This window comes from Staurois parvus, unplaced genomic scaffold (assembly GCF_062004578.1).
Source record: "Staurois parvus isolate SC_StPar_1 unplaced genomic scaffold, SC_StPar_1.0 ptg001719l, whole genome shotgun sequence".
In the NCBI taxonomy this organism is placed as follows: Eukaryota; Metazoa; Chordata; class Amphibia; order Anura; family Ranidae; genus Staurois; species Staurois parvus.
Genome location: NW_028319515.1, coordinates 76,848 through 101,560, shown reverse-complemented (window position 1 = coordinate 101,560; position 24,713 = coordinate 76,848). Strand labels below are relative to the sequence as shown.

Genomic DNA, 24,713 nt, shown 5'->3' with positions numbered 1-24,713 from the left:
CCACCCATCAGTGCTGCCCAGAGGTGCTGCCTATCAGTGCCCAGCAGTGCTGCCAGTCAGTGCCCAGCAGTGCCGCCAGTCAGTGCCACCCATCAGTGCCACCTATCAGTGCCCATCAGAGCCACCTATTAGTGCAGCATCATCAGTGCCAGCTCATCAGTGCCGCCTATCAATGCATCCTATCAGTGCCCATCAGTACTGCCTATCCGTGCCACCTCATCAATGCACATTAGTGAAGGAGAAAAATTACCTGTTTGCAAAAGCGACGATTAAATATAAATACCAAAAGAAAGCTCTATTTGCGTGAAAAAACTGATACAAATGTCATATGGGTACAGTGTAAAGGGGGACAGCGCTGAAAGCTGAAAATTGTCCTGGGCGGGAAGGGGGGGGGGGGGGGAAGGGCCCGGTAGGCGAGGGGTTAAAGGGACAGTGCTCATTTTCAAATGAGAATTCTGTTTCCTTCACATCTAATCCTTGCCATCTAGTTCTGAGGACCCTCAGTGAGCTTTCCTGTTTCTTGTTGGTTGTTTTTCTGCTCACTGGAGGATCCAGCACTCCCCTCAGATTGGAAGTAGCGGATTGTTTCTGAAAGCCGGCCTGATAATTATAAATAGTTATTGTTGCTTTATGACAAGCGTTGTTACTTTTGCTCACAATTGTAAGCCGTGTACCGGGGTGGGCTCCCCAGGATACAGTGAATGTGTAAGCCGTGTTCCAGGGTGGGCTCCCCAGGATACAGTGAATGTGTAAGCCGTGTACCGGGGGGGGCTCCCCAGGATACAGTGAAGTCACGAACGAGGAAACAACCCCAACACCAGCTTTTGTCACAACAGAATTTTACTTAGATGTGGCAAATAAACACAACCACAAATGCTGGGAACATACAATATATTTACATACAGCCAGCCCAAAGGCTGAGACCCTTGTGCTGCACAGCACGGCGCCCCCTGATGGATGAAGGTAGAAAGTGTAGTAATTTACCTACTGGGGGGCACAACTAAGCTGCCACACCTTACCTGTTATTACCCTACAGAGCAGGAATCAGTGTATGGGGGTACGGTATGGGCTAGCCTGCGGTGCAGCACAACAGCTTACAATCTTACACAAATCTACAGTATTCCCCCTCCCATAACTGGTCCTGTAGCACGTGCCGGAGTATTCCTTCTGAGCAAAACGCCAGTCTGGGGTGAGTTTGTGGGATTTTATCAGCTCTCCAATGTGAAATGTCACTTTAAGTTGTGGAGTCCTTCCAATGATCAGTAACAATACTTGTGACCTGACACAAACAGGGACCCTAACTAACTATAGCCCTGGTCTCAGTCTCTAGGCGCCAACACTGAAATGAGGTGCGTGCACGATCTTATCAACCCAGGTCTGCTTTATCCGCTGGTGACTCTGAACAGAACAAATGTCTCTCCAACAAGCATGCGGTCTCGCAGTGTATGTTGCTTTGTTCCTCTGCTCTCATCAGCATTCCTGGCAGCAATCTTCCTTTCTCTGAACAGGATCAGGATCTTGGACACGATCAGCTTCACTTAACTGCAGCTCTGGCTACTGAGGGATGCGCTCACACCTGGATGCCATCAGATTCTCTGCTCACACAGCTCCTTCATTCACCATCCTCCAAACATGGCTGCTCTCTCCTGTTCTCTTCCTGTTCTCTAAAATCTGTGTGAAAACCCCACCTCTTCATGAATATAGAAATATCTATGCAGTCTGAGGCTGTGTTAGGAAAACAGTGGAATCTTGTGGCTAAACCGCAGAATGTCAGTCCAGAACATTTAATTTACTCCACACAATAATTTACTCCATACACTGTTCAAACAATGAGAGCTTTTTCCCCATCTCCCATGCCACCCCACTAGAGGTTGTCATCCTCGGCAACCTTCCCCATACAAACTCATTCTGGGCATAACGCTGTGGGGGCACACCAGCATTGGGCCTTGTTGACCTTCGTAGAATGACAGGCTCAGAAACACTGGGGACGTCAGGCACATTTAATGGGAGAGGAGCTGCTGACCGCTCAACACTTTCCCTTGGTGGCAAACTTGCTATAGTTGGAGCCTCTGTGGGTACCGAGGCAGGGACAACCCACCATTCTTCCCCCATCCAACTTTCCAGACGTCCGCTTCTCTTTGACTATCACTCGATCACCCCTCCTTCTGCACTGGTCTTGGATTGGGGTATACCACTTGTCTAAGGCGTTCCTCCACAACCTTGTGGATTGCTCTCAGCCGGCGGCGGTGCTCTTGCACCCATGCGGTAGTATTTCTCGATGGTGGCTCCATCGGATCGGGCATGTGGAGATCTTCAATCTCCTGTCCGGCTCTCCCAAACATGAACATATGTGGGGAGTATCCAGTGGTACTGTGTACCCACATCAGTTATGGTAGGTATTCGGGCCACCGAGCCTTTTGGCGGTCCTCCAGAGTCTGCAGCATCTGGAGCAAGGTGCGGTTGAACCACTCGCACGCCCTGTTTCCCTGGGGGTGATACGGGGTGGTGCAGGAACGTTCGATCCCAAACAGTTGGTACCACTCGTTCATTAGAGTACCCTGAAAACATGCCCCCTGGTCCGAATGTATTCTCTGTGGACACCCGAACACCAGTATAAAGTGTTTGCAGACAGCTTCAGCGGCCGACTCTGCCGTCTGGTCTCTGGTGGGTACAGCCACCGCATACTTTGTGAAATGATCTGTCATGACTAGACAGTACGAGTGTCCCGAGGTAGAGTACCCAATCTGTACATAATCGATCATAAGGAGCTCTAGGGGTGCTGATGTCCGGATGGCCTGGACAGGAGCCCGCTGTTCAGTACTCTGACTCAGCCCACAGGGCCGACACTTAAGACATGCCTCGGCCACCATGTCTGCCAAATCTGGACAGTACACGAGCCATTGGAGCCACTTGAATGTTTTATCGCTCCCAAAATGGGCAACCCTCTCATGGGCCTCCCGGGCAGCCTTCGGTCCCAATAACATGGGGATGACAATCTGTCGCTGGTACTGCAACTCTGACTGCAAGTACAGTCAGGTCCATAAATATTGGGACATCAACACAATTCTAACATTTTTGGCTCTATACTCCACCACAATAAATTTGAAATGAAACAAACAAGATGTGTTTTAACTGCAGACTGTCAGCTTTAATTTGAGGGTATTTACATCCAAATCAGGTGAACGGTGTAGGAATTACAACAGTTTGCATATGTGCCTCACACTTGTTAAGGGACCAAAAGTAATGGGACAGAATAAAAATCATAAATCAAACTTTCACTTTTTAATACTTGGTTGCAAATCCTTTGCAGTCAATGACAGCCTGAAGTGTGGAACGCATAGACATCAGCAGACGCTGGGTGTCATCCCTGGTGATGCTCTGCCAGGCCTCTACTGCAACTGTCTTCAGTTCCTGCTTGTTCTTGGGGCATTTTCCCTCAGTTTTGTCTTCAGTAAGTGAAATGCTCAATCGGATTCAGGTCAGGTGATGGACTTGGCCATTGCAGAACATTCCACTTCTTTGGTTGCTTTTGCAGTCTGCTTTGGGTCATTGTCCATCTGCACTGTGAAGCGTCCAATGAGTTCTGAAGCATTTGGCTGAATATGAGCCGATAATATTCCCGAAACACTTCACAATTCATCCGGCTGCTTTTGTCAGCAGTCACATCATCAATAAATACAAGAGAAGCAGTTCCATTGGCAGCCATACATGCCCACGCCATGACACTACCACCACCATGATCACTGATGAGGTGGTATGCTGAGGACCATGAGCAGTTCCTTCTCCATACTCTTCTCTTCCCATCACTCTGGTACAAGTTGATCTCGGTCTCATCTGTCCATAGGATGTTGTTCCAGAACATGTCGTTTGGCAAACTCTAATCTGGCCTTCCTGTTTTTGAGGCTCACCAATGGTTTCCATCTTGTGGTGAACCCTCTGTATTCACTCTGGTGAAGTCTTCTCTTGATTGGTGACTTTGACACACATACACCTACCTCCTGGAGAGCGCTCTTGATCTGGCCAACTGTTGTGAAGGGTGTTTTCCTCACCAGGGAAAGAATTCTTCGGTCATCCACCACAGTTGTTTTCCGTGGTCTTCCGGGTCTTTTGGTGTTGCTCAGCTCACCGGTGCGTTCCTTCTATTTAAGAATGTAAAAAACAGTTGTTTTGGCCACGCCTAATGTTTTTGCTATCTCTCTGATGGGTTTGTTTTGTTTTTTCAGTCTAATGATGGCTTCACTGATAGTGACAGCTCTTTGGATCTCATCTTGAGAGTTGACAGCAACAGATTCCAAATGCAAATAGCACACTTGAAATGAACTCTGGACCTTTTATCTGCTCATTGTAATTGGGATAATGAGGGAATAACACACACCTGGCCATGGAACAGCTGAGAAGCCAATTGTCCCATTACTTTTGGTCCCTTAACAAGTGGGAGGCACATATGCAAACTGTTGTAATTCCTACACCGTTCACCTGATTTGGATGTAAATACCCTCAAATTAAAGCTGACAGTCTGCAGTTAAAGCACATCTTGTTTGTTTCATTTCAAATCCATTGTGGTGGTGTATAGAGCCAAAAATGTTAGAATTGTGTTGATGTCCCAATATTTATTGACCTGACTGTATATGGTCCCACACAGGAGGCCCTTGGTAACAGTCAGCTTATCTCACTATCTCAACAACTTTTGGCCCTTGGGAGTCAGACGAGCCCGCTCTTCTGACCGAGGCCAGATCTTTCACTTTCCACAGCTATCCTGGACCCTTTCCCAATCAGTCAACGTCTTTCCCAGCACCATTGACATCCCGGACGCCACCCCACTTGAATGTGCCACAACCTGGAACATGGGTAATCGACCAAGGTCAGGAGTTTCAGTGTCCTCTAGCTCCTCATCGGCACTCTGAGCCGACAACCCTACAGGGACTCGGGAGAGTGCGTCAGCATTGCCGTTCTCCCTACCTGACCGGAACTTGATGCGGTATTGGTATTTAGAAAGGCGAGCCAACCACCTCTGCTCAAGCGCACCGAGTTTGGCATTTTCCAGATGTGCTAACGGGTTGTTGTCCGTCATCACGGTCACCTCTGCACCAGTCAGGTACTCCGCGAACTTTTCGGTCATGGCCCACACCAGTGCCAGCAGTTCCAATTTAAAGGAGCTGTAGTTGTCAGGGTTGCGCTCTGACTCCCTCAGAGACCAGCTGCCATAGGCAATGACTCTCTCACGTTTATCCTGGACTTGGGATAACACAGCCCCCAGACCATGTAGACTTCCGTCAGTGTACAGCAGGAATGGGGTGTCGAACCGCGCATAAACCAGAATCAGGGCACTGATCAGCGCCCCCTTCACTGCTTCAAAGGCCCCTTGTTGCCGGGGTCCCCACTCGATGGCACAATTCTTTGGGCCCCCTGCAGTGCCCCTTAATAACTCATTTAACGGGCCCACCAAATGAGCAAACTTGGGTATAAACCTCCTGTAGTAGCCGGCCAGTCCAATGAACGCCTGCACCTCTCGTAGTGTACTCGGCTGGGGCCACTCCTGGACGGCCTTCCCCCTGTCGGGGGTTGGATTTACCACCTCCTTGGTGACCAAATGTCCCAAATACTCTATCTGCTGTTGAAACAATAGGCACTTCTTGGGCTTGATTTTGAGCCCATGGTCTCGCAGCTGTCCTAAGACCTGTCGCAGTTTCTGGAGGTGATCCTCAAAAGAGGCACCAAACACTACTACGTCATCCAGATATATCAATACCGACTTGAAGTTGAGATCCCACAGACAGTGCTCCATCAACCGCTGGAATGTTCCCGGGGCATTGGACAGGCCGAATGGCATCCGGTTGAACTCGTAGAGTCCCATAAGTAGGATGAAGGCCATCTTTGCTTTTTCTTTTTTGGCCACCGGTACCTGCCAATACCCACTGGCCAGGTCAAGAGTCGAGAAGAACTTTGCATGACTCAGGGCGGACAACGATTCCTCAATCCGCGGAAGGGGATAGGCATCCCGGATGGTCTGGGCATTCAGCTTCCGATAATCCACGCAGAAACGGAGACTCCCATCTTTCTTCCACACCAAGACTACTGGAGCAGCCCAAGGACTTTGACTCTCCTGGATCACCTGGTTTTCCAACATGCTGGCCACCATATCCTTCACCTCCTGGTACATTTTAGGCGGGATTTGCCGGTAACGTTCCCTGATCGGTGCAGCATTGCCGGTGGTGGAGGCACACCCGAAGTCCTCATTATGTCTCGAGAAGGCCTCCTGAAATTCCCAAAGGGTGTCTTCCAGCAACTTCTGTTGTCCTGGAGTCAGGATCTTGCAGTCCACCCCCATCCGGGCCATGATCATTCGACCACTCCACTTCACTGTCGGGGTCTCCCTTTGATGGACCTCTACAGCATAGGTCCAGGCTGATCTCCTATCTAGCCATAGCGTGAAGCTCCTCCATCGAGGAATATCCCCTTTGGACACATAAACTTTGGCTAGCAAGGTATATCCAGGGACGGTTAACTCATAGTCTTCAACGTTGAGGCAGCGTGCACGTACACGTCCATCCTTAACAATAGTGAGGGCCCCGGGCTGCCAGTGGATGAGTCTGCGTTTCTTCTTGGTAAGCGGGCTCGATCAGGACCTCCAGCCCATTCAGTTGTCGTCCAGCCCCAACCGACAGCATCAATATTCACTCTTTTCGAGGCGGGATCTTCACTGGGGTCCTCCGCGGCACCCTCACGACCCCAACGGGTCAACTGGACATGTCGCCCTTTCGTAGACTACAGCTCCTCACCATCTGCTGTAGAACCTTCTGTGTTGGCCAGTGTGTGGTGGCCCATTGCAAATACCTTGACCCTTCTTTGGCATAAAGTTGATGGTCTAGGTCTCTCAGCACGTTCATACCTAGTGTCACCTCCATCCCTCTCCGGGACGAATGATCTACCAGCATGACCCCCTTCTTGCTGACGTCTTGCCCACACAGCCCGACCCGCATCCAAACTACTCAGACGTCCATCTCTCTGTTATTGGCAGCCGTCAGCTTGATGACGCTCCCATCTTCCGGCTCCATCATATGTCCAAAGTGTCTTTTGAAGAACTCCAGAGACAAAAGGGTGCACTCCGACCCTGTATCAACTAGGCAGCGTACCTTCTGGCCGTCCAACTCGGCTTCCATAACGGGGCTGCTGGCATACAGGTCATGTTCCTCATGCTTACGGCTTAGCTTCTGGTGTACCACCGCAGGACGCCCAGCTACTGCGGCAGTCGGAAGTTTAACGTTGGCTCTGACTTCATCTGTTCTGGGCACTCTCTGGCCATGTGGCCTTACTGTCGACAAGCCCAACAGAGGGATCCCCTTTTGACGTGTCCCCGCAGCTGAGTTATCCTGGTGGAGTGGCGCTGGGTGCTGGGGTCATTTCCAGAGGCCTGGGAGATTCTGCCTTCATCTGGGACACTTCCAACCGAAGTTCTCTTAATTCTGTCCGCAGAGCCTGGACCACATCCTTTAAGGATTCTGAGTCTTCAGATGCAGACTGACCTCTTGTAGCATCTTGTAGCATGGGTACTACACACTATTCTCGCCGCCACAGGTATGCACTCTTCCTCTCTCTCCACGGCTAAGTAAATGCCGTAGAATGTCATGTTGGGCGCCGTCCGGGTCATCTCTTGCAATTTGTCCTGTAAAAACTTGTTGGAGAGCCCCACTATGAACTGGTCTCGTAGTAGCCGGTCCACCTCCCGGAAAGCTCCCATGGCCTCTGGCCACGAACGAGGGAAGCAACCCCAACACCAGCTTTTGCCACAACAGAATTTTGTGGCAAATAAACACAACAATTGCTGGGAACATACAATAAATTTACATACACCCAGCCCAAAGGCTGAGACCCTTGTGCTGCACAGCACGGCGCCTCCTGATGGATGAAGGTAGAAAGTGAAGTAATTTACCTACTGGGGGGCACAACTAAGCTGCCACACCTTACCTGTTATTACCCTACAGAGCAAGAATCAGGGTATGGGGGTACGGTATGGGCTAGCCTGCGGTGCAGCACAACAGCTTACAATCTTACACAAATCTACAGTATTCCCCCTCCCATAACTGGTCCTGTAGTACGTGCTTGAGCATTCCTTCTGAGCAAAACGCCAGTCTGGCTTGAGTTTGTAGGATTTTATCAGCTCTCCAATGTGAAATGTCGCTTTAGGTTATGGAGTCCTTCCAATGATCAGTAATAACACTTGTGGCCTGACACAAACAGAGACCCTAACTATAGGCCTGGACTCAGTCTCTAGGCGACAACACTGAAATGAGGTGCGTGCACGATCTTATCAACCCGGGTCTGTTTTGCATCCGCTGGTGACTCTGAACAGAACAAATGTCTCTCCAACAAGCATGCGGTCTCGCAGTGTATGTTGCTTTGTTCCTCTGCTCTCATCAGCATTCCTGGCAGCAATCTTCCTTTCTCTGAACAGGATCAGGGTCTTGGACACGATCAGCTTTACTTAGCTGCAGCTCTGGCTACTGAGTGATACTCTCACACCTGGATGCCATCAGATTCTCTACTCACACGGCTCCTTCATTCACCATCCTCCAAACATGGCTGCTCTCTCCTCTTCCTGTTCTCTAAAATCTGTGTGAAAACCCCACCTCTTCATGAATATAGAAATATCTATGCAGTCTGAGGCTGTGTTAGGGAAACAGTGGCATCTTGTGGCTAAATTGCAGAATGTCAGTCCAGAACATTTAATTTACACAATAATTTACTCCATACAGTGTTCAAACAATGAGAGCTGTTTCCCCATCTCACACAATTACTAAGAGTGATTAAAGTTGCTGCATATATCAGTGTCATTTTGTTCTTTTTGACCAAGTTACCTTTATTTCCAATATAAAATTCATATTGGTCTATACTAACTTGTGTGTGAGTCCATCTTACGGGTGTGATTTATCTTGGTCACAAGAGCACTGGGGTGTCAGCAGAGGTTGGGCTTTCAGCAAGAGGTCCAGATTGACAGGGAACCCAAAAATGACTAACCAACCCTTGAGGGGGTAGTGCTACATTTGTTACCCCAACCCGCTTCCCACCACCCTGGCCGTATGTGGACAGCTCAGAAACATTGCCCATTTGCTTGTAATTTGCAGATACTAAAGGTCACCATGACCACTGCTGATAATTATGGACGAGTGATAACATTCTATGGTTTATGAAACGTGATAACAATGTGTGGGTTCCAATACCATCTCTATGCTGATGACACGCAAATCTGACATATCAGATTTCCACCTTCACATCCAATCAATGCTGAAATCTTGCCGCCTTAACCTCCTCAATCTTCCAAAATATGTCCCTTCCTAACCAACTACACCAGCAATATACTAATCTGCTCACCTGTTATCTCTCACCTTGACTATTGCAGCTCCCTCCTTACTGGCCTCCCTCTACACAAGCCATCCCACCCTCAGTCCATCATGAAGGCTCCTGCCAGTCATCCACCTCACCAACCATTCAGTGTCTGCTTCTCCTCTCTGCCTATCCCTCCACTGGCTTTCCTTTGCCCAATGAATAAAATTCAGACTACTAACAACAACATGCACAGGCTTCCCCGAGCTAATGACCAGCCACATCTCTAAATATCACTCAAACCATCCTCTTTGTTCCTCCCAGTACCTCCTGCTCACTAGTTCCCTCATCACCTCCTTCCATGCCCATCTCCAGAACTTCTCCAGAGCCTCTTCCATTCTCTGGAACTTTCTACCGCAATCTGTCCTACTCTGTCCACCTTTAGTGGATCCTTGGAAATCTCTTTAGGGAAGTCTATCCTGCCTCCTAAAAATTTAAATTTCACTTTTACTATTACTGACAAAATATTCTTCTTCTACAATTATTATTATTATTATTATACAGTATTATAAAGCGCCAATAGTTCACTCAGCGCTGTACATTACAAAGGGGGACAGAACATGTGACAGAACAATACCAATACAATGCAAAACATGAGGGGATCGAGGGCCCTGCTCTTTCGAGCTTACAATCTAGAAGGGATGGGGCAGTGGTACAGGAGGAGATAGCTGTGGGGGATGGAGTGGTAGGAAGAGTGGAGGAGGTCAGCAAGTTAGCAGGGGGTGAGGTAGGCTTCCCTGAAGAGATGGGTTTTCAGGGTGCGCCTAAAGGAGAGGAGAGTAGGTGATAATCTGATGGGTTGGGGCAGGGAGTTCCAGAGGATGGGTGACACCCTGGAGAAGTCCTGGAGGCGGGCATGGGAGGAGGAGACCAGGGAACTAGAGAGAAGGAGGTCTTGTGAGGAGCGGAGTGTGCGTGCTGGGCGGTACTTGGATATTAGGTCAGTGATGTAGTTCGGGGCAGTATGGTGGACAGCTTTGTACGTCAGTGTTAGGATTTTAAATTTGATCCGTTGCGCAATCGGAAGCCAGTGGAGGGATTGGCAGAGGGGGGTGGAGGACACTGAGTGGAGGCCAGTGGAGGGATTGGCAGAGGGGGGTGGCGGAGATGGAGCGGTTGGAAAGGTGAATGAGTCTGGCAGCCGTATTCAGGATCGACTGAAGCGGGGATAGCCAGCGGCGAGGCAGGCCAGTGAGGAGGGAGTTGCAGTAGTCGAGTCGTGATATGATGAGGGAGTGGATGAGCTGTTTAGTGCTGGTGCAATTCTACAAGGGTTACTATTTAAAATGGTCAGGTTTTCCTTGGATAAGCAGAGGTTTGTCCAAGATGGCGACTGGGGGGGGGGGCATTTTCCCATTATGACATGTGACTTGGCCAATGGACAAGTGGTGCACAAGATGGGTGGCCAACCATCTCTTAGCACACAGTCTTAGGAAACACAGCATTATTTGTGTATTTGTAATTTACATAATTAGTCCATAAAATTGCTACTGAGCATGTGCAAGTTCTTTGCTTGCCATGTAGGCAGGTGCAAGTTGACTTCCCTACACAGATGGTGCTGTTGCATCCACCTTGCAGGGAGAGTGGAGGACTGGAGGAATATCCATTCTCTTAGGCCTCTGTATGTATCATGAGGTGGGCTGCTGTCAGATTGGACACTTCCACTCTTGTGACCTCTGTGGCCATCTTTAGTGAGGGCAGAGCTTACAAAAAGCTCTGGCTCACTGCAGTTGACACGCATTGTGCATGTGGCTGGGTCAGGAACAGGAACTCACTTGACAGGGGGAGTGTGCTTAGTGTAGGAAAAGGTTCCAGAGGAAGAAGGACAGCACGGGGATTGTTGCTCCTTGGAGAACTTCTCCGCTACTTGTGCTTACTGCATTTGCCTCCGAGCCTCTCTCTGAGGCCAGGCACTGCCAGCCTCTGTTCACTGCTCTCTCTCTCTCTCTCTCTCTCTCTCTCCATTCCGTCCCTCTGGGTGCTAACCGCCTGGGCCGTCCCCCATCCCACAGCCTACAGCCATACACATTTTTATTTTATAACTTCCCAATATTCCAAGGTAGAGAAGACAAAGATGGTGGCATTGACCTTTGGTCTCCTCCAGCACCTCACTGTGGCCACAGAGATGATATGGAGGGAGATGGGCTTAGTGGCTCACACACTGCCCACAGTTTCTTGAGTACAGGGAAGGAATAATTGGGGGTTCATGAGGCATACTGGGCTTCCTTGTACTGCTATTATCACCTGGGTATTGCAGCAAATTATCACATTATCATCAATGGGGTATTGTGACATTTACATATTTATTTCCTGTACATTGTCATAACTGCCAGTGTGTTGGCTGTATATTACCCTTTTTACTCAGTGTTTGTTTTGGGGACCATATTACTCTCCAGAGGACTGTCTTTATTTCTTATGCACACCATAATACAGCCTTCCTCAACCTTTTTCACATGGAAGAACCTTTTAGAGAATATTCAGGCTTTGGGGAACCCCCTTTTAATATTCGTGGTACCTTTTCCATCCTACATTGGTGAAGGGCTTCCTTGCACTGGTGGTCAGAGGAAAGAATGAGTTGTGTTGGTGGCAGAATTATATGGGCACCATCATCCAGGAGATTAACCCATCACTGCTCATAAGTGAAGGAAACTCAGGCAACTTCTGGAGGAACCCTAGGAAACCTCTGGAAGAACCTTGGGCAATGTCTGGAGGAACCCTGGGCAACTTTTGGAGGAAACTTGGAAAACCTCTGGAGGAACCCTGGGCAACCTCTGGAGGAACCCTGGGCAACCTCTGGAGGAACCCTGGGCATCCTCTGGAAGAACCCTGATGGAGAAAGGCTGCTATAAACACTTTCCTGTGGATGCTTATAGGTTGGAATGCACTCCCCTGTAAATTCAATATTGTTCAGTTACCTGGGAGTTTCTGGCTCTTCTCAGTTTTACAAGCCTGCAAAAAAAAAACCCATACAATCATCACATTAGATCTAGATCAGTGATTCTTAGCCTTTTTTCAGTCAAGGCACCCTTTACAATTATACACATTTCTCGAGGCACCCCATTCTAAAATATTGTAATGCAATGCTGGATGCAATAACTAAAAGCAAGTCATATACACACACAATAGACAGGTAGTCACACAGGTACTTTTAATCAGCATTTACACCATTAATTATTCTAAGCATGTGAAAGACCCTCTACCAAATGAACACCTTCCCTGGCACATCATAGCATTCACTCAGCACTCCAAGAAATAACAGAATCCAACTGCAATATTCTTGCGCTGCCAAAACCTCCACTTTTATTATCACTCAACACACAGGAGGATATATCTTATAGTCATCACAATCTGCATAATAACACACACCAATAATAATGTGAGCATTACAGCATGAAATAGACACATCATTGGACAGCGTCACAGCATAGAATTAATATATTGCCAAAGCTATGGGAAGACGGGAAGGAACAGACCCCATCGGAACCATACTGCACAGGGGATCATGGGAAAGCCCTAAACGCGACCAGTCGATGAGCCCTTATAGCCTTGGCAAGAGTCCCAAACGCGACCAATCGATGAGCCCTTATAGCCTTGGCAAGAGTCCCAAACGCGACCAATCGATGAGCCCTTATAGCCTTGGCAAGAGTCTCAGTGTCAGAGCGTCCCCTGCTGCTAGGAAGGCTCCCATCGATCCCGTTTAAACTCTCGGCTTTTAAACCCTTTTTCCTGGCTGCTTTCCTGAAGTGGGTGGGCACCACACCCACTCTAGGAGGAGCTAGCAGAAAGGTTCCCTAAGGATCACAGAGTCACGCCCAGCCACTATATTGAATAATCAACGTTATCTAAGGAGTCACATTTTTGCTTCAGATAAGCTTATCTACCCTAAACTTAAAGATTTCCAACTTCTCAGGCAAGTAGACATCTTTAAACAAGTTCTTATCTTCTAATGTAACATTTCTAGATGTCATAAACACGTTCAATCCCACAAACAAGTTCTTATCTTGCTTTAAGCAGTCTATTGTCTTGTGACTGTTCCTTTAGCCTAGAGAAACGACATCAGTCACTTCTCATGTTCCTGGCATTTGGACAACGATGCTTTATTGTAAAAATGACCCAAGAAACAAAGGGTCCAAGGCCGACACATTTCATAGGCATTACAAATATAAAAACAATTAACAGTTTTACCTACATCAGACCATGTAGGACATCCAACATTAGATGTGATTTTTTTTCTTCCAAAGCAAATACACCTTTGCACACTGGTACTGACTAGCAATCCAATATTTCTCTTCTCCCTCACTCAGCAAATGTGACCCCAGTGCTGATGGAGAGGGGCAGGGGACGGGCAAACAAGGATGCTGTGCCCGATGTCTTCCTTATCAACAGATGACATCATTGGTTGTTAGGACACCAGCAGGTGGAAGGCTGCAGTGGTGGACAATAAAGACCTCTGTTTTTTTGTAACTAAAAAGCAGGATTTATCCACCCCGCTGGCTTGTATACAACTTTTTGGGCATTTTTTAGGCATTTTTCCAAGGCCCGCGGAAGAAACCTGAAGGGACCCCATTGTGCCTGGACACCCTTGTTGAAAAAGGCTGGTCAAGATATCTACTTTTATTTCCCAAACCTCAAGCCTCGGGGTCTAGTATATCTTAATAGACGTTGAGATTGCACTCCTGAGGGTTGGGTCCACCACCCATCCACTGAGGGATTTATGTATGAAGGATCAGACTAAAGACGACTCACATTTACATTGCGATGGTGTCGCCATCTTCTACAAAGTGACAATTTATGACCGGCCCATATCTGTCTTCGTATGAAGGGTCGGGACAAAGCTGAACTATATGATATAAAAAGTACATTTCTTGTCTGTTGCCAGAAGTACTGGAGGGTTCTTATACCCAGTCAGGTGTACGCCCTCAGTGAGCATGCTCAGATGCTCTGTCTGCTCCCTCTCCATGTTCACTCCCTGTCCCAGCTATCCTTCTGCTTCCTGGCACTAGAAGACCCCTCTACCATTCATGGTTCAGGCAACACGTCTCTCTCTGCTCTCCTCCTCAGTATTGGACAATTTCCTCCTGCATGTCTGCTTCACTTCAACAATTCACACAGCGCTATACATGTATATATTATACATTCACATCGGTCCCCGCCCTCGAGGAGCGTACAGTCTAAGGTCCCTAACTCAAATACATACACATACTAGGGACAATTTAGACCGGAGCCAATTATCCTCCCGGCATGTTTTTGGAATGGGGGAGGGAACTGGAGTAACCGGAGGAAACTCACACAGACACAGGGAGAACATGCAAACTCCAGGCAGGTGGTGCTGTGGTAAGGATTTGAACCGATGACCCGATTGATGTTGCCTGATGTTTGGTGCACAATGTGCTCAGCATCATCCAGGAGAGGAGTGCCCCCCTCTGACAGATATACAGAATGAGCCCCTTCCATACATGGGCCATAAAAGTCTTCAATGTGGTGACATTTAGTTCTCATATATATGGAAGATGTGAGCTCAGAGACCGGAGGTGGCATCAACATCGGCCGAGACTGAAACCTGCACCCCTGTGAGCCCCTCCCCCCCCTGCACCCCTGTGAGCTCCCCCCCCCTGCACCCCTGTGAGCCCCTCCCCCCCGTACCCCAACACTTACCCCAGCTCTGTCCTGTGGGGGTGGGGAGGTCGTTGTACTCTGTGTGTCTTCCGGTAATCGGACTTCCAGCTGTAATGTCGTTCCATCTGGTAATTTCAGTTCATGATCCTTCCTCTGCAGAACCCGATCTCGTGCTGCGATAGAGAAGATTCCCAGATATTGTATATTGGACCATCCAGACAGTCCTGTCCTTCCTACATTCCTCTATTCCCCCTGTACTTACCTGCCTGGAGGATCCCCTCCAGTCCTCAGTACTTACCTGCCTCCTCCTTGTAGTGTATGAGGATCCCCTCCAATCCTCAGTACTTACCTGCCTCCTCCTTGTAGTGTATGAGGATCCCCTCCAGTCCTCAGTACTTACCTGCCCCCTCCTTGTAGTGTATGAGGTTCCCCCTCCAGTCCTCGGTACTTACCTGCCTCCTCCTTGTAGTGTATGAGGATCCCCTCCAGTCCTCAGTACTTACCTGCCTCCTCCTTGTAGTGTATGAGGATCCCCTCCAGTCCTCAGTACTTACCTGCCCCCCCCCCTTGTAGTGTACGAGGATCCCCTCCAGTCCTCGGTACTTACCTGCCTCCTCCTTTTAGTGTATGAGGATCCCCTCCAGTCCTCAGTACTTACCTGCCTCCTCCTTGTAGTGTATGAGGATCCCCTCCAGTCCTCAGTACTTACCTGCCCCCTCCTTGTAGTGTATGAGGATCCCCTCCAGTCCTCAGTACTTACCTGCCCCCTCCTTGTAGTGTATGAGGATCCCCTCCAGTCCTCAGTACTTACCTGCCCCCTCCTTGTAGTGTATGAGGATCCCATCCAGTCCTCAGTACTTACCTGCCCCCTCTCTTTGTAGTATATGAGGATCCCCTCCATTCCTCAATACTTACCTGCATCTTCCTTGTTGTGTATGGGGATCCCCTCCAGTCCTCAGTACTTACCTGCCCTCTCCTTGTAGTATATAAGGATCTCCTCCATTCCTCAGTACTTACCTGCCTCCTCCTTGTAGTGTATGAGTGTTACAGAACCGACCCCAGACTGCGCTTGGTTACTTCCGTTAGAATACTGCTTCCCCGTCCGAACACCGACAACAGACACCACCGCTGACCATACAAGACTAGAGGACATCAGTCTTGAGGTAAACCAGATTAGACTATTTTATTTGAACACAGATACAAGAAATATACACTCAGGGAACAACCCCCTCTCCCTGCATAATGACACAGGGTGGGCAATCTACATTTAGTAACAACAGACACACCAATATACAGTCCCACCAGGAGGGAGGGCTGCTGGAGACACCCTCCACCAACCAATACACACAATAGAACAATGGGATGTAACTAGAGATGAGCGAATCGAACCTGGCGAAGTGGAATTCATTTCGAATTTCAGGAAAAATTCGATTCGCATCGAATCCGAATTTTAGCAAACTTCGGGTGCACGAATCGAATTTTTCCCGATCAGCCGGCAAAAGTGTCACTGCAGAGAGCTCCGCTATTTCTGACAGTTCATTTACAGCGGTTGAAACATTGTATCTATTTGTTTCCATTTAGGATACAGATGTTTTTATTCTGAAATAAATAGATACAATGTTTCAACCGCTGTAAATGTGAAGGAACTGTCAGAGAACTGTCAGAAATAGAGGAACTCTCTGCAGATACACTTTTTGCTGTACTGGAATTCTTCTTCTTTTCATTCTTCTTCTTCTTTTCATTCTTCTTCTTCTTCTTCTTCTTCTTTTCATTCTTCTTTTCATTCTTCTTCTTCTTCTTTTCATTCTTCTTTTCATTTTTCTTCTTCTTCTTTTCATTCTTCTTCTTCTTCTTTTCATTCTTCTTTTCATTCTTCTTCTTCTTCTTTTCATTCTTCTTCTTCTTCTTTTCATTCTTCTTCTTCTTCTTTTCATTCCTCTTCTTCTTTTCATTCTTCTTCTTCTTCTTTTCATTCTTCTTTTCATTCTTCTTCTTTTCATTCTTCTTCTTCTTCTTCTTTTCATTATTCTTCTTCTTTTCATTCTTCTTCTTCTTCTTTTCATTCTTCTTCTTGTCATTCTTCTTCTTCTTCTTGTCATTCTTCTTTTCATTCTTCTTCTTCTTCTTTTCATTCTTCTTCTTCTTCTTTTCATTCTTCTTTTCATTCTTCTTCTTCTTCTTTTCATTCTTCTTCTTCTTTTCATTCTTCTTTTCATTCTTCTTCTTTTCATTCTTCTTCTTCTTCTTCTTCTTCTTCTTCTTCTTCTTTTCATTCTTCTTTTCATTCTTCTTCTTCTTCTTTTCATTCTTCTTCTTCTTCTTTTCATTCTTCTTTTCATTCTTCTTCTTCTTCTTTTCATTCTTCTTCTTCTTCTTTTCATTCTTTTCATTCTTCTTCTTCTTCTTTTCATTCTTCTTTTCATTCTTCTTCTTCTTCTTTTCATTCTTCTTTTCATTCTTCTTCTTTTCATTCTTCTTCTTCTTTTTTTCATTCTTCTTCTTCTTCTTTTCATTCTTCTTTTCATTCTTCTTCTTCTTCTTTTCATTCTTCTTCTTCTTCTTGTCATTCTTCTTCTTCTTGTCATTCTTCTTTTCATTCTTCTTCTTCTTCTTTTCATTCTTCTTCTTCATCTTTTCATTCTTCTTTTCATTCTTCTTCTTCTTCTTTTCATTCTTCTTCTTATTCTTTTCATTCTTCTTCTTATTCTTTTCATTCTCCTTCTTCTTTTCATTCTTCTTTTCATTCTTCTTCTTTTCATTCTTCTTCTTCTTCTTTTCATTCTTCTTTTCATTCTTCTTCTTCTTTTCATTCTTCTTTTCATTCTTCTTCTTCTTTTCATTCTTCTTCTTCTTCTTTTCATTCTTCTTTTCATTCTTCTTCTCATTCTTCTTTTCATTCTTCTTCTTCTTCTTTTCATTCTTCTTCTTCTTTTCATTCTTCTTTTCATTCTTCTCATTCTTCTTTTCATTCTTCTTCTCATTCTTCTTTTCATTCTTCTTCTTCTTCTTTTCATTCTTCTTCTTTTCATTCTTCTTCTTTTCATTCTTCTTTTCATTCTTCTTCTTCTTTTCATTCTTCTTCTTCTTCTTTTCATTCTTCTTCTTCTTTTCATTCTTCTTTTCATTCTTCTTTTTATTCTTCTTCTTTTCATTCTTCTTCTTATTCTTTTCATTCTTCTTCTTATTCTTTTCATTCTTCTTCTTCTTCTTTTCATTCTTCTTCTTCTTCTTTTCATTCTTCTTTTCATTCTTCTTCTTCTTCTTTTCATTCTTCTTCTTCTTCTTGTCATTCTTCTTCTTCTTCTTCTTGTCATTCTTCTTTTCATTCTTCTTCTTCTTCTTTTCATTCTTCTTTTCATTCTTCTTCTTCTTCTTCTTTTCATTCTTCTTCTTCTTCTTTTCATTCTTCTTTTCATTCTTCTTCTTCTTCTTTTCATTCTTCTTCTTCTTCTTTTCATTCTTCTTTTAATTCTTCTTCTTCTTCTTTTCATTCTTCTTCTTCTTCTTTTTATTCTTCTTTTCATTCTTCTTCTTCGTCTTTTCATTCTTCTTCTTCTTCTTTTCATTCTTCTTTTCATTCTTCTCATTCTTCTTTTAATTCTTCTTTTCATTCTTCTTTTAATTCTTCTTTTCATTCTTCTTCTCATTCTTCTTTTCATTCTTCTTCTTCTTCTTCTTTTCATTCTTCTTCTTCTTCTTTTCATTCTTCTTCTTCTTCTTTTCATTCTTCTTTTCATTCTTCTTCTCCTTCTTTTCATTCTTCTTTTCATTCTTCATCTTCTTCTTCGTCGTGCCCCGTGACTGCCCAAATGAGTGAAGTGTGCGGTGATTCTAAGATCGACGGCACTCATCTGCATGTCATACTGACAGACAGTATTATTTCTCTTCCCCAGCAGACTCCAAGGGCATTTAAATTAAAGGTACAGTGTTCTGCACTAATATAAAGGCTCTCTGAAGCCTAGAAACCCTTTAAATAAGTTAAATTCGCAGCGAATAAATTCGCATCGAATCGAATTTCTCCCGCAAATTCGGCGAATCAGCCGAATCGAATTTTTGAAAAATTCGCTCATCTCTAGATGTAACCACATAACACCAAACAATCCACAACCCCCCACCCCAATATTAGGACAGATCACCCTGTACCCCTAACAGGCACAGGGTTACTTACACATAAGAGGGATATGGGGAGCTGAGAAAGGGGTCTCCCCACCTCTCCAAAGTGAGCTGGGTTCCATGGGCCCCCCACCCAAAGTGACTCCCTTCACATATCTCCCCTTTTGATAGGAGACTAGCACAGGAGACCCCAGATGGGTGGACTCCGAAGTTACTCTGTACTTCCAGTCCCCCAATGCCAGCACCCACACAGTACCCCAAGCAAATTGTCCCACACAAAGCATTGCTCACCCAGCCAATCTCTGCCTCTCTCGTAGAACATACCCACCGCTGGGAAGAAGTACGGACTGGTTCTTCTCCCTGATGTCCTCTCAGCCGCTGGAAAGAAGACAGGGTGACTGGGCTGACTCCATCATGCTGTTGGGGATCTGAGCCAACTGCCCAGTATCCCTGGGGTATCCAGGTGGTGAATGTAGTCTCATCCACTTTGACTTGATGGACATCCAACCAGTGTTCGCAAAGTAAGGCTGACATCCTCCTCACAAGACTCCTCCTTGTAGTGTATGAGAATCCCTCTCCAGTCCTCAGTACTTACCTGCCTCCTCCTTGTAGTATATGAGGATACCCTCCAGTCCTCGGTACTAACCTGCCTCCTCCTTCTAGTAGTATGTTATAATGCCCCCACCCCGGTACCTACCTGAACTAGACATCTTTTCTTTGATGTCTTCCCACACCGGTGGCTTCAGTTCACGCTCTGCAGCCTTATACTCCAAAATAAAAGATTTAAACTTTTTGTGGACGTTATCGCTCCATGTTGGAACTATCTTTGCCAAGGTTCGGAGATGACTGGAGAGGTTCCTGGGTAAAGACAGTTTGATGACAGGAGTGGGGTGGTCTACATTTGGCCAAGTAATATCACAGTAAACATCGGACATTTCTTTTTCAGCATTTAGTTTTATCTGTTCATCCTTCAAAATGAATGCCAGTATATGTGGACTGATGGGGATTTCTACTGAATCAGGTATTTCCATATGAGGGCCTTCCTTCCCATACAAGCAATGACCAATGGATGGGTAATATGGGTACACGGATATTGTCTCATTGTCTAGCACATGCTGCTTTGTCATCACCGTCCTCAGAACTGCAATAAAAAGAAATAAAATGCTTGTTAGAGGATAAGAGAGGCAGCAATAATCAGGGATACATCAGAAGTAGTGTTAGCCCTCTTGGCAACACATATAATACGATTATTATTTCATATCAGTCATTCTCAACTAGGGCTCCTTGAGAGGCTGCTAGGGGTTCCTTGAACTTTGGCTGATTAAATTCACATTCCATGATGCCTGCCTAGTTCCGGGTCCAACGCCACCTGACAGATCCAGCTTCATGACGCCAATTATATTTTTCGCTGTCTGAAAGGGTGTCAACCAAAGTAAGAGACTTTTCTCTGGAGCAGAAAGGTTGAGAACGACTGCTCTGTTGTAGGGGTCTCCAAACTGGGGCTCTTTGCTTGCTTTTATCTTTGCTTTCTTTTATCCATTGGTACCAATAATGAGGCATAATTCCCCCCACTGTCACCAATGAAGGGACACAATTCCTCCCAATGACACCAATGATGGGGCGTAATGGCACCGATGATGGAGCATTGTTTACTCTCACTGATGACGGGACATTTTCTACTCCTCATGGCCACAGTCTGGCCCCCTAAAGTCTGAAGGACAGCAAACTGGCCCTTTGCTTAGGAAGCTTGGAGACCCGGCTCTATAGTATCATTTTTGTAGCAAAACAAGCTGAAAATGAAGAAGGTGGAAAATATCGGCTTTTTTGTATTGGTGAAGCTATTAGTAAAGTTTTGGAATAGTAATACAAAGTGTAATACAATGAAGCCTCTCTGTTTTCTCTCTAGGCTTTACCATAGCACTTCTGGGAGGTTAGGCTACTAGAGATTTAGGTGTCCTTTGCAGTGATGTTCTGGGGAAGTAAAGAGAAAAGGAACATAAAGTACAGCTATGGCTTCTCAATAAAGAATGTGTTCAGCACTTAAATATGCAGTAAGTAGGTGGAACTCTGTGGCCCTCTGTGGCCCTTGCTGCCAGTGCTTGATTTTTTGCAGAGCATGACCAGTGCCGGGACATGGTCATCCAGTGCCGGGACATGGTCATCCAGTGCTGGGACATGGTCATCCAGTGCCGGGACATGGTCATCCAGTGCCCAGGGCAAAGACGCCAAAATGCACCCCCTCCCCCCCTTTCATGATGTACAAGGTTAGGGGATCCAATGCACAGCTGTCAATTGTCAAAATCGCTGTGCAGCTCCCGATCAGGTTTTGCATCGACCTGGAAGTGCGCAGTTTTTTGCAATGCGGTCCAACCACAAGAGGTAGGAAGGAGTGGGAGAGAGAACACAGCCCGTGCTGCCTCTTGGCTCTCCCTTTGCCACTCCCAGTGCTGGGCTGACAGGAGTGGTGATGCCGCTGTCACTACTCCTGTCAGCCTTGTAACAGAAGGAAGGCATCCCCATCCCTACAGCAAACCATTGCGCCCAGAGCAGCCGCCCCTCCCGCCCACCCCTTGTCCTGGACATGAGCGTGATAATATACAGTATCTGGTCTACCCCCTCCTGCCCCAGACATTACCATCCCCCACCCCCAGCGCCCTCAGCCTCTATCCCTCTCACCTCCTGCCTGGTGAAATGTGACCAGCGCGGCTCTTTCATCCGATAACATCTCCACATCTTCTACACTCCCTCCTCCGTTCCTTGCGCTCTCGAAGTAAAGTGTGACCATGTCCTCCAGGGTATTGGGGGGGATCCCCTCCACTCGGACACTTCTGGTTTCTTCCAGACTCTTTGCTGTCAGTTTATGCTGTTTTATTTTTGGGATACCGGAGAATTTTTCAATGAAATCTGCAATATCTGTGAATAGAGACATCACATCCCAGTGAATACGTAGATACACGTATATTCCCAGCCCAGCCCTAGTATTCTGGCATTTGCTTAAAGATCATGGAACTATTGGGTTACATTTATGTGCTGATTCCCTCTAGTGTTCTCTAGAATTGTTACATTGTATCTCTTATTACAAAGATGTATGTATTTCCTTTGCTCCCCAGCTCCATCTAATGGCCATAATGTGGTAATTTACTGTCCATAATAAAACAACATTTATGCAGGAGCTATTTGATTATGTGACATCCGGTCACATGATCAGAAGCCCCGCCTTCCAGCATCTGAAACTCCATGAAAGGGCTGGGAGGTGCCAGTGCCAAGGGTTTAAAAAAAATGAAAAGTGTATGTACCGAGGAGATGTACTGACTATGTTTTGTATTCTATTTTGTCCTGATGTGCATTTTTACATTTTGCTCAGTTTCTCCATCTAGCCTGAGGGCCAGTGCACACCAAAACACAGTGTGTGGGGGGCCAATGAATTGATAATGGGGCCCCAAATACATCTCACAAATGCAGTGCATTATGGTACGGTAGTTGCATACAATTTGGTGCAGTGCGTGCTGAACAAGTAGCTCTTGCAGTACTTTTTCCACATTCCAGTGCATTTGCAGCCCATTCAAATGAATGGGCTGCAAAACTGGACCACATGGGAACATGAAGGAAACACACGGGAAGGAGCATGTTCCGGTATGAATCGGTCCTGAAAGTTGCTGTCTGAAGCCTCGGAGAGGTCCCATTACTGGGCCTGATGGGCATCATAAAATGGATTAAAGCCATCACCCTCCCATCTATATACATGCATGCCTCCTGCCTGGTTTGGTACTGATTGGATGTCGGTGGTAGCGATACGTCAATAGTGGTTCCCAATCTGTGGAGTGCAGTTCATATGTGCAATTATTCTATTTATTTTACCCCCATAATGGTGCAAACATCGGCCACACAAGGTAAGGCCTGTTAGGGTTGGACGCCTTGACAAGACTGTCTAGCATGGTAAAGAATTAGTGAGCAGTTCACAGGAGGGTCCTTCTCCAAATGTTGGCCCTGCAACTTCCCTCACATCAAGTCACTGATTAATGTAAAACGGAGGAAAAAGAGAAATATTTCCACAGCCCAAACCAACCAATCACATGTCATCTTCTGCTCTCTAAGAAGAACTCTAAGATAAAACATGGAATTTGATTTGTTGTTATGGAGTTGTTCATAAATCGTTGTCTTTGTTGGGTGTCTGACCTATATCACGTGTGAAGGTGATGACGGCAGATTGGATCTCAGGAATCCTCTCTATGTAGAAGTCCGTGTCCATGGATCTGTCACTGTTATTCTCCACCAGAAGGTTTAACATCTGAGGATTGTGGCTGTCCTGGATATTCTCAATCAGAACCAGAGGGGACGAGTGGCTGGGTGACACCTCTTCTTTCTCTGGAGTTGGTTTCCCTGTAAAAATTGGAAGGAATGATAAAACTGCATTAAACATGGACATATTACTGCTCTGTCCCAACTATCTCCAACCATCCATAGTTATCCTTCCCATTATGTACATATAAAGCTCAGCCATGGGTCGTGGTAACGTCCTCCTTCCTCCTCCAGAACATTCTCAGCTTTGTCTGTGTTTCCCATGACAACAGTTGGCAGTTTATTTTATTTTTCTGGAATTACATTTTCTACCTGTCATTTGTGGAACCCATTGAAATGTTATTACTTGCAATACATTAAAATGGACATTAGATGATGGTGGCCTGCCATTCAGGGTCACTCACATGGACAGAACATCTCTGTGACCGAGGGTAAGCGGGACAGAACACCCAAAGCAGATGGCAAACACAAAGCTTTATTGAAACAAATAACAGTCACTCAATTGCAGGGTGGGTGACCGCATCAATGGGGGAGTAGCACAGAGAGAGAGCCCAAAATACTTGTAATCCAGCCCCGGTGGGCAAAGTTAAAGTCTCTACAGCAGTTTGTAATCCAACAGTGAGGTAGAGGGGCAGTTCACAGACATTTCAGGTAAAACAGGGGGGAGCATGCACTCACGCAGTGCTGGCATGCGGTCTCAGGCAGGCAGGCATGCGGTCTCAGGCAGAGCTGATGTGTGGCCTCAGGCAGAGCTGATGTGTGGTCTCAGGCAGGCTGGCATGCGATCTCAGGCAGAGCTGATATGTGGTCTCAGGCAGGCTGATGTGTGGTCTCAGGCAGGCTGGTATGCGGTCTCAGGCAGAGTGACATGTGGCCTCAGGCAGCTTCTGGGGTCCCCCCTGTATCCAATGGGGTCTTAGGCAGAGTCTGGCCACGAAGTTCCCGCCGCGGATGGGATCGCTCAGTGGCTGCACAGCAGAATGGATGGCCAGGAGAGCCTAGCATCGGTCTCTTAAACCGGTGATAGACGTTTCCCGTTCATCCTGGTAACTGGGGCGGGCCGTCGGCAGCATGCCTCGTTGCTCAGCAATGAGGCACGCCCCCCTGGACACGGGTCGCGCTCACATGACCGCGGCCTTTGTCCGGACTGTGTTCGTAAGCACACAAACTTTCGTTCACGCGATACGAAGTCTGGATCGTATGGCGTCACCCTGACGCCGTGACCCAGATCCTCCCCGCAGGAGGTTCGCACCTCTCCTCGGACGGTGCTGAACTAGGCCGCGGAGCCAGGGTTGGAGAGAGGG

At 46.6% G+C, this 24,713-nt stretch overlaps 1 protein-coding gene across 2 annotated transcripts in view; it reads right to left on the bottom strand.

The window, feature by feature from the left end:
- Positions 1 to 24,713, bottom strand: part of LOC149434650 (protein mono-ADP-ribosyltransferase PARP14-like) — a 152,737-nt gene that overhangs the window by 73,642 nt on the left and 54,382 nt on the right. For both annotated transcript variants that reach the window (XM_089663557.1, XM_089663558.1), the window contains exons 16-20: positions 23,287 to 23,490; positions 21,787 to 22,023; positions 19,808 to 20,251; positions 15,037 to 15,170; positions 12,297 to 12,330 (exon numbers count right to left, since the gene is read on the bottom strand). In XM_089663557.1, coding sequence (XP_089519683.1) covers positions 12,297 to 12,330; positions 15,037 to 15,170; positions 19,808 to 20,251; positions 21,787 to 22,023; positions 23,287 to 23,490 — 1,053 coding nt within the window. The remainder of the gene's footprint in view (positions 1 to 12,296; positions 12,331 to 15,036; positions 15,171 to 19,807; positions 20,252 to 21,786; positions 22,024 to 23,286; positions 23,491 to 24,713) is intronic.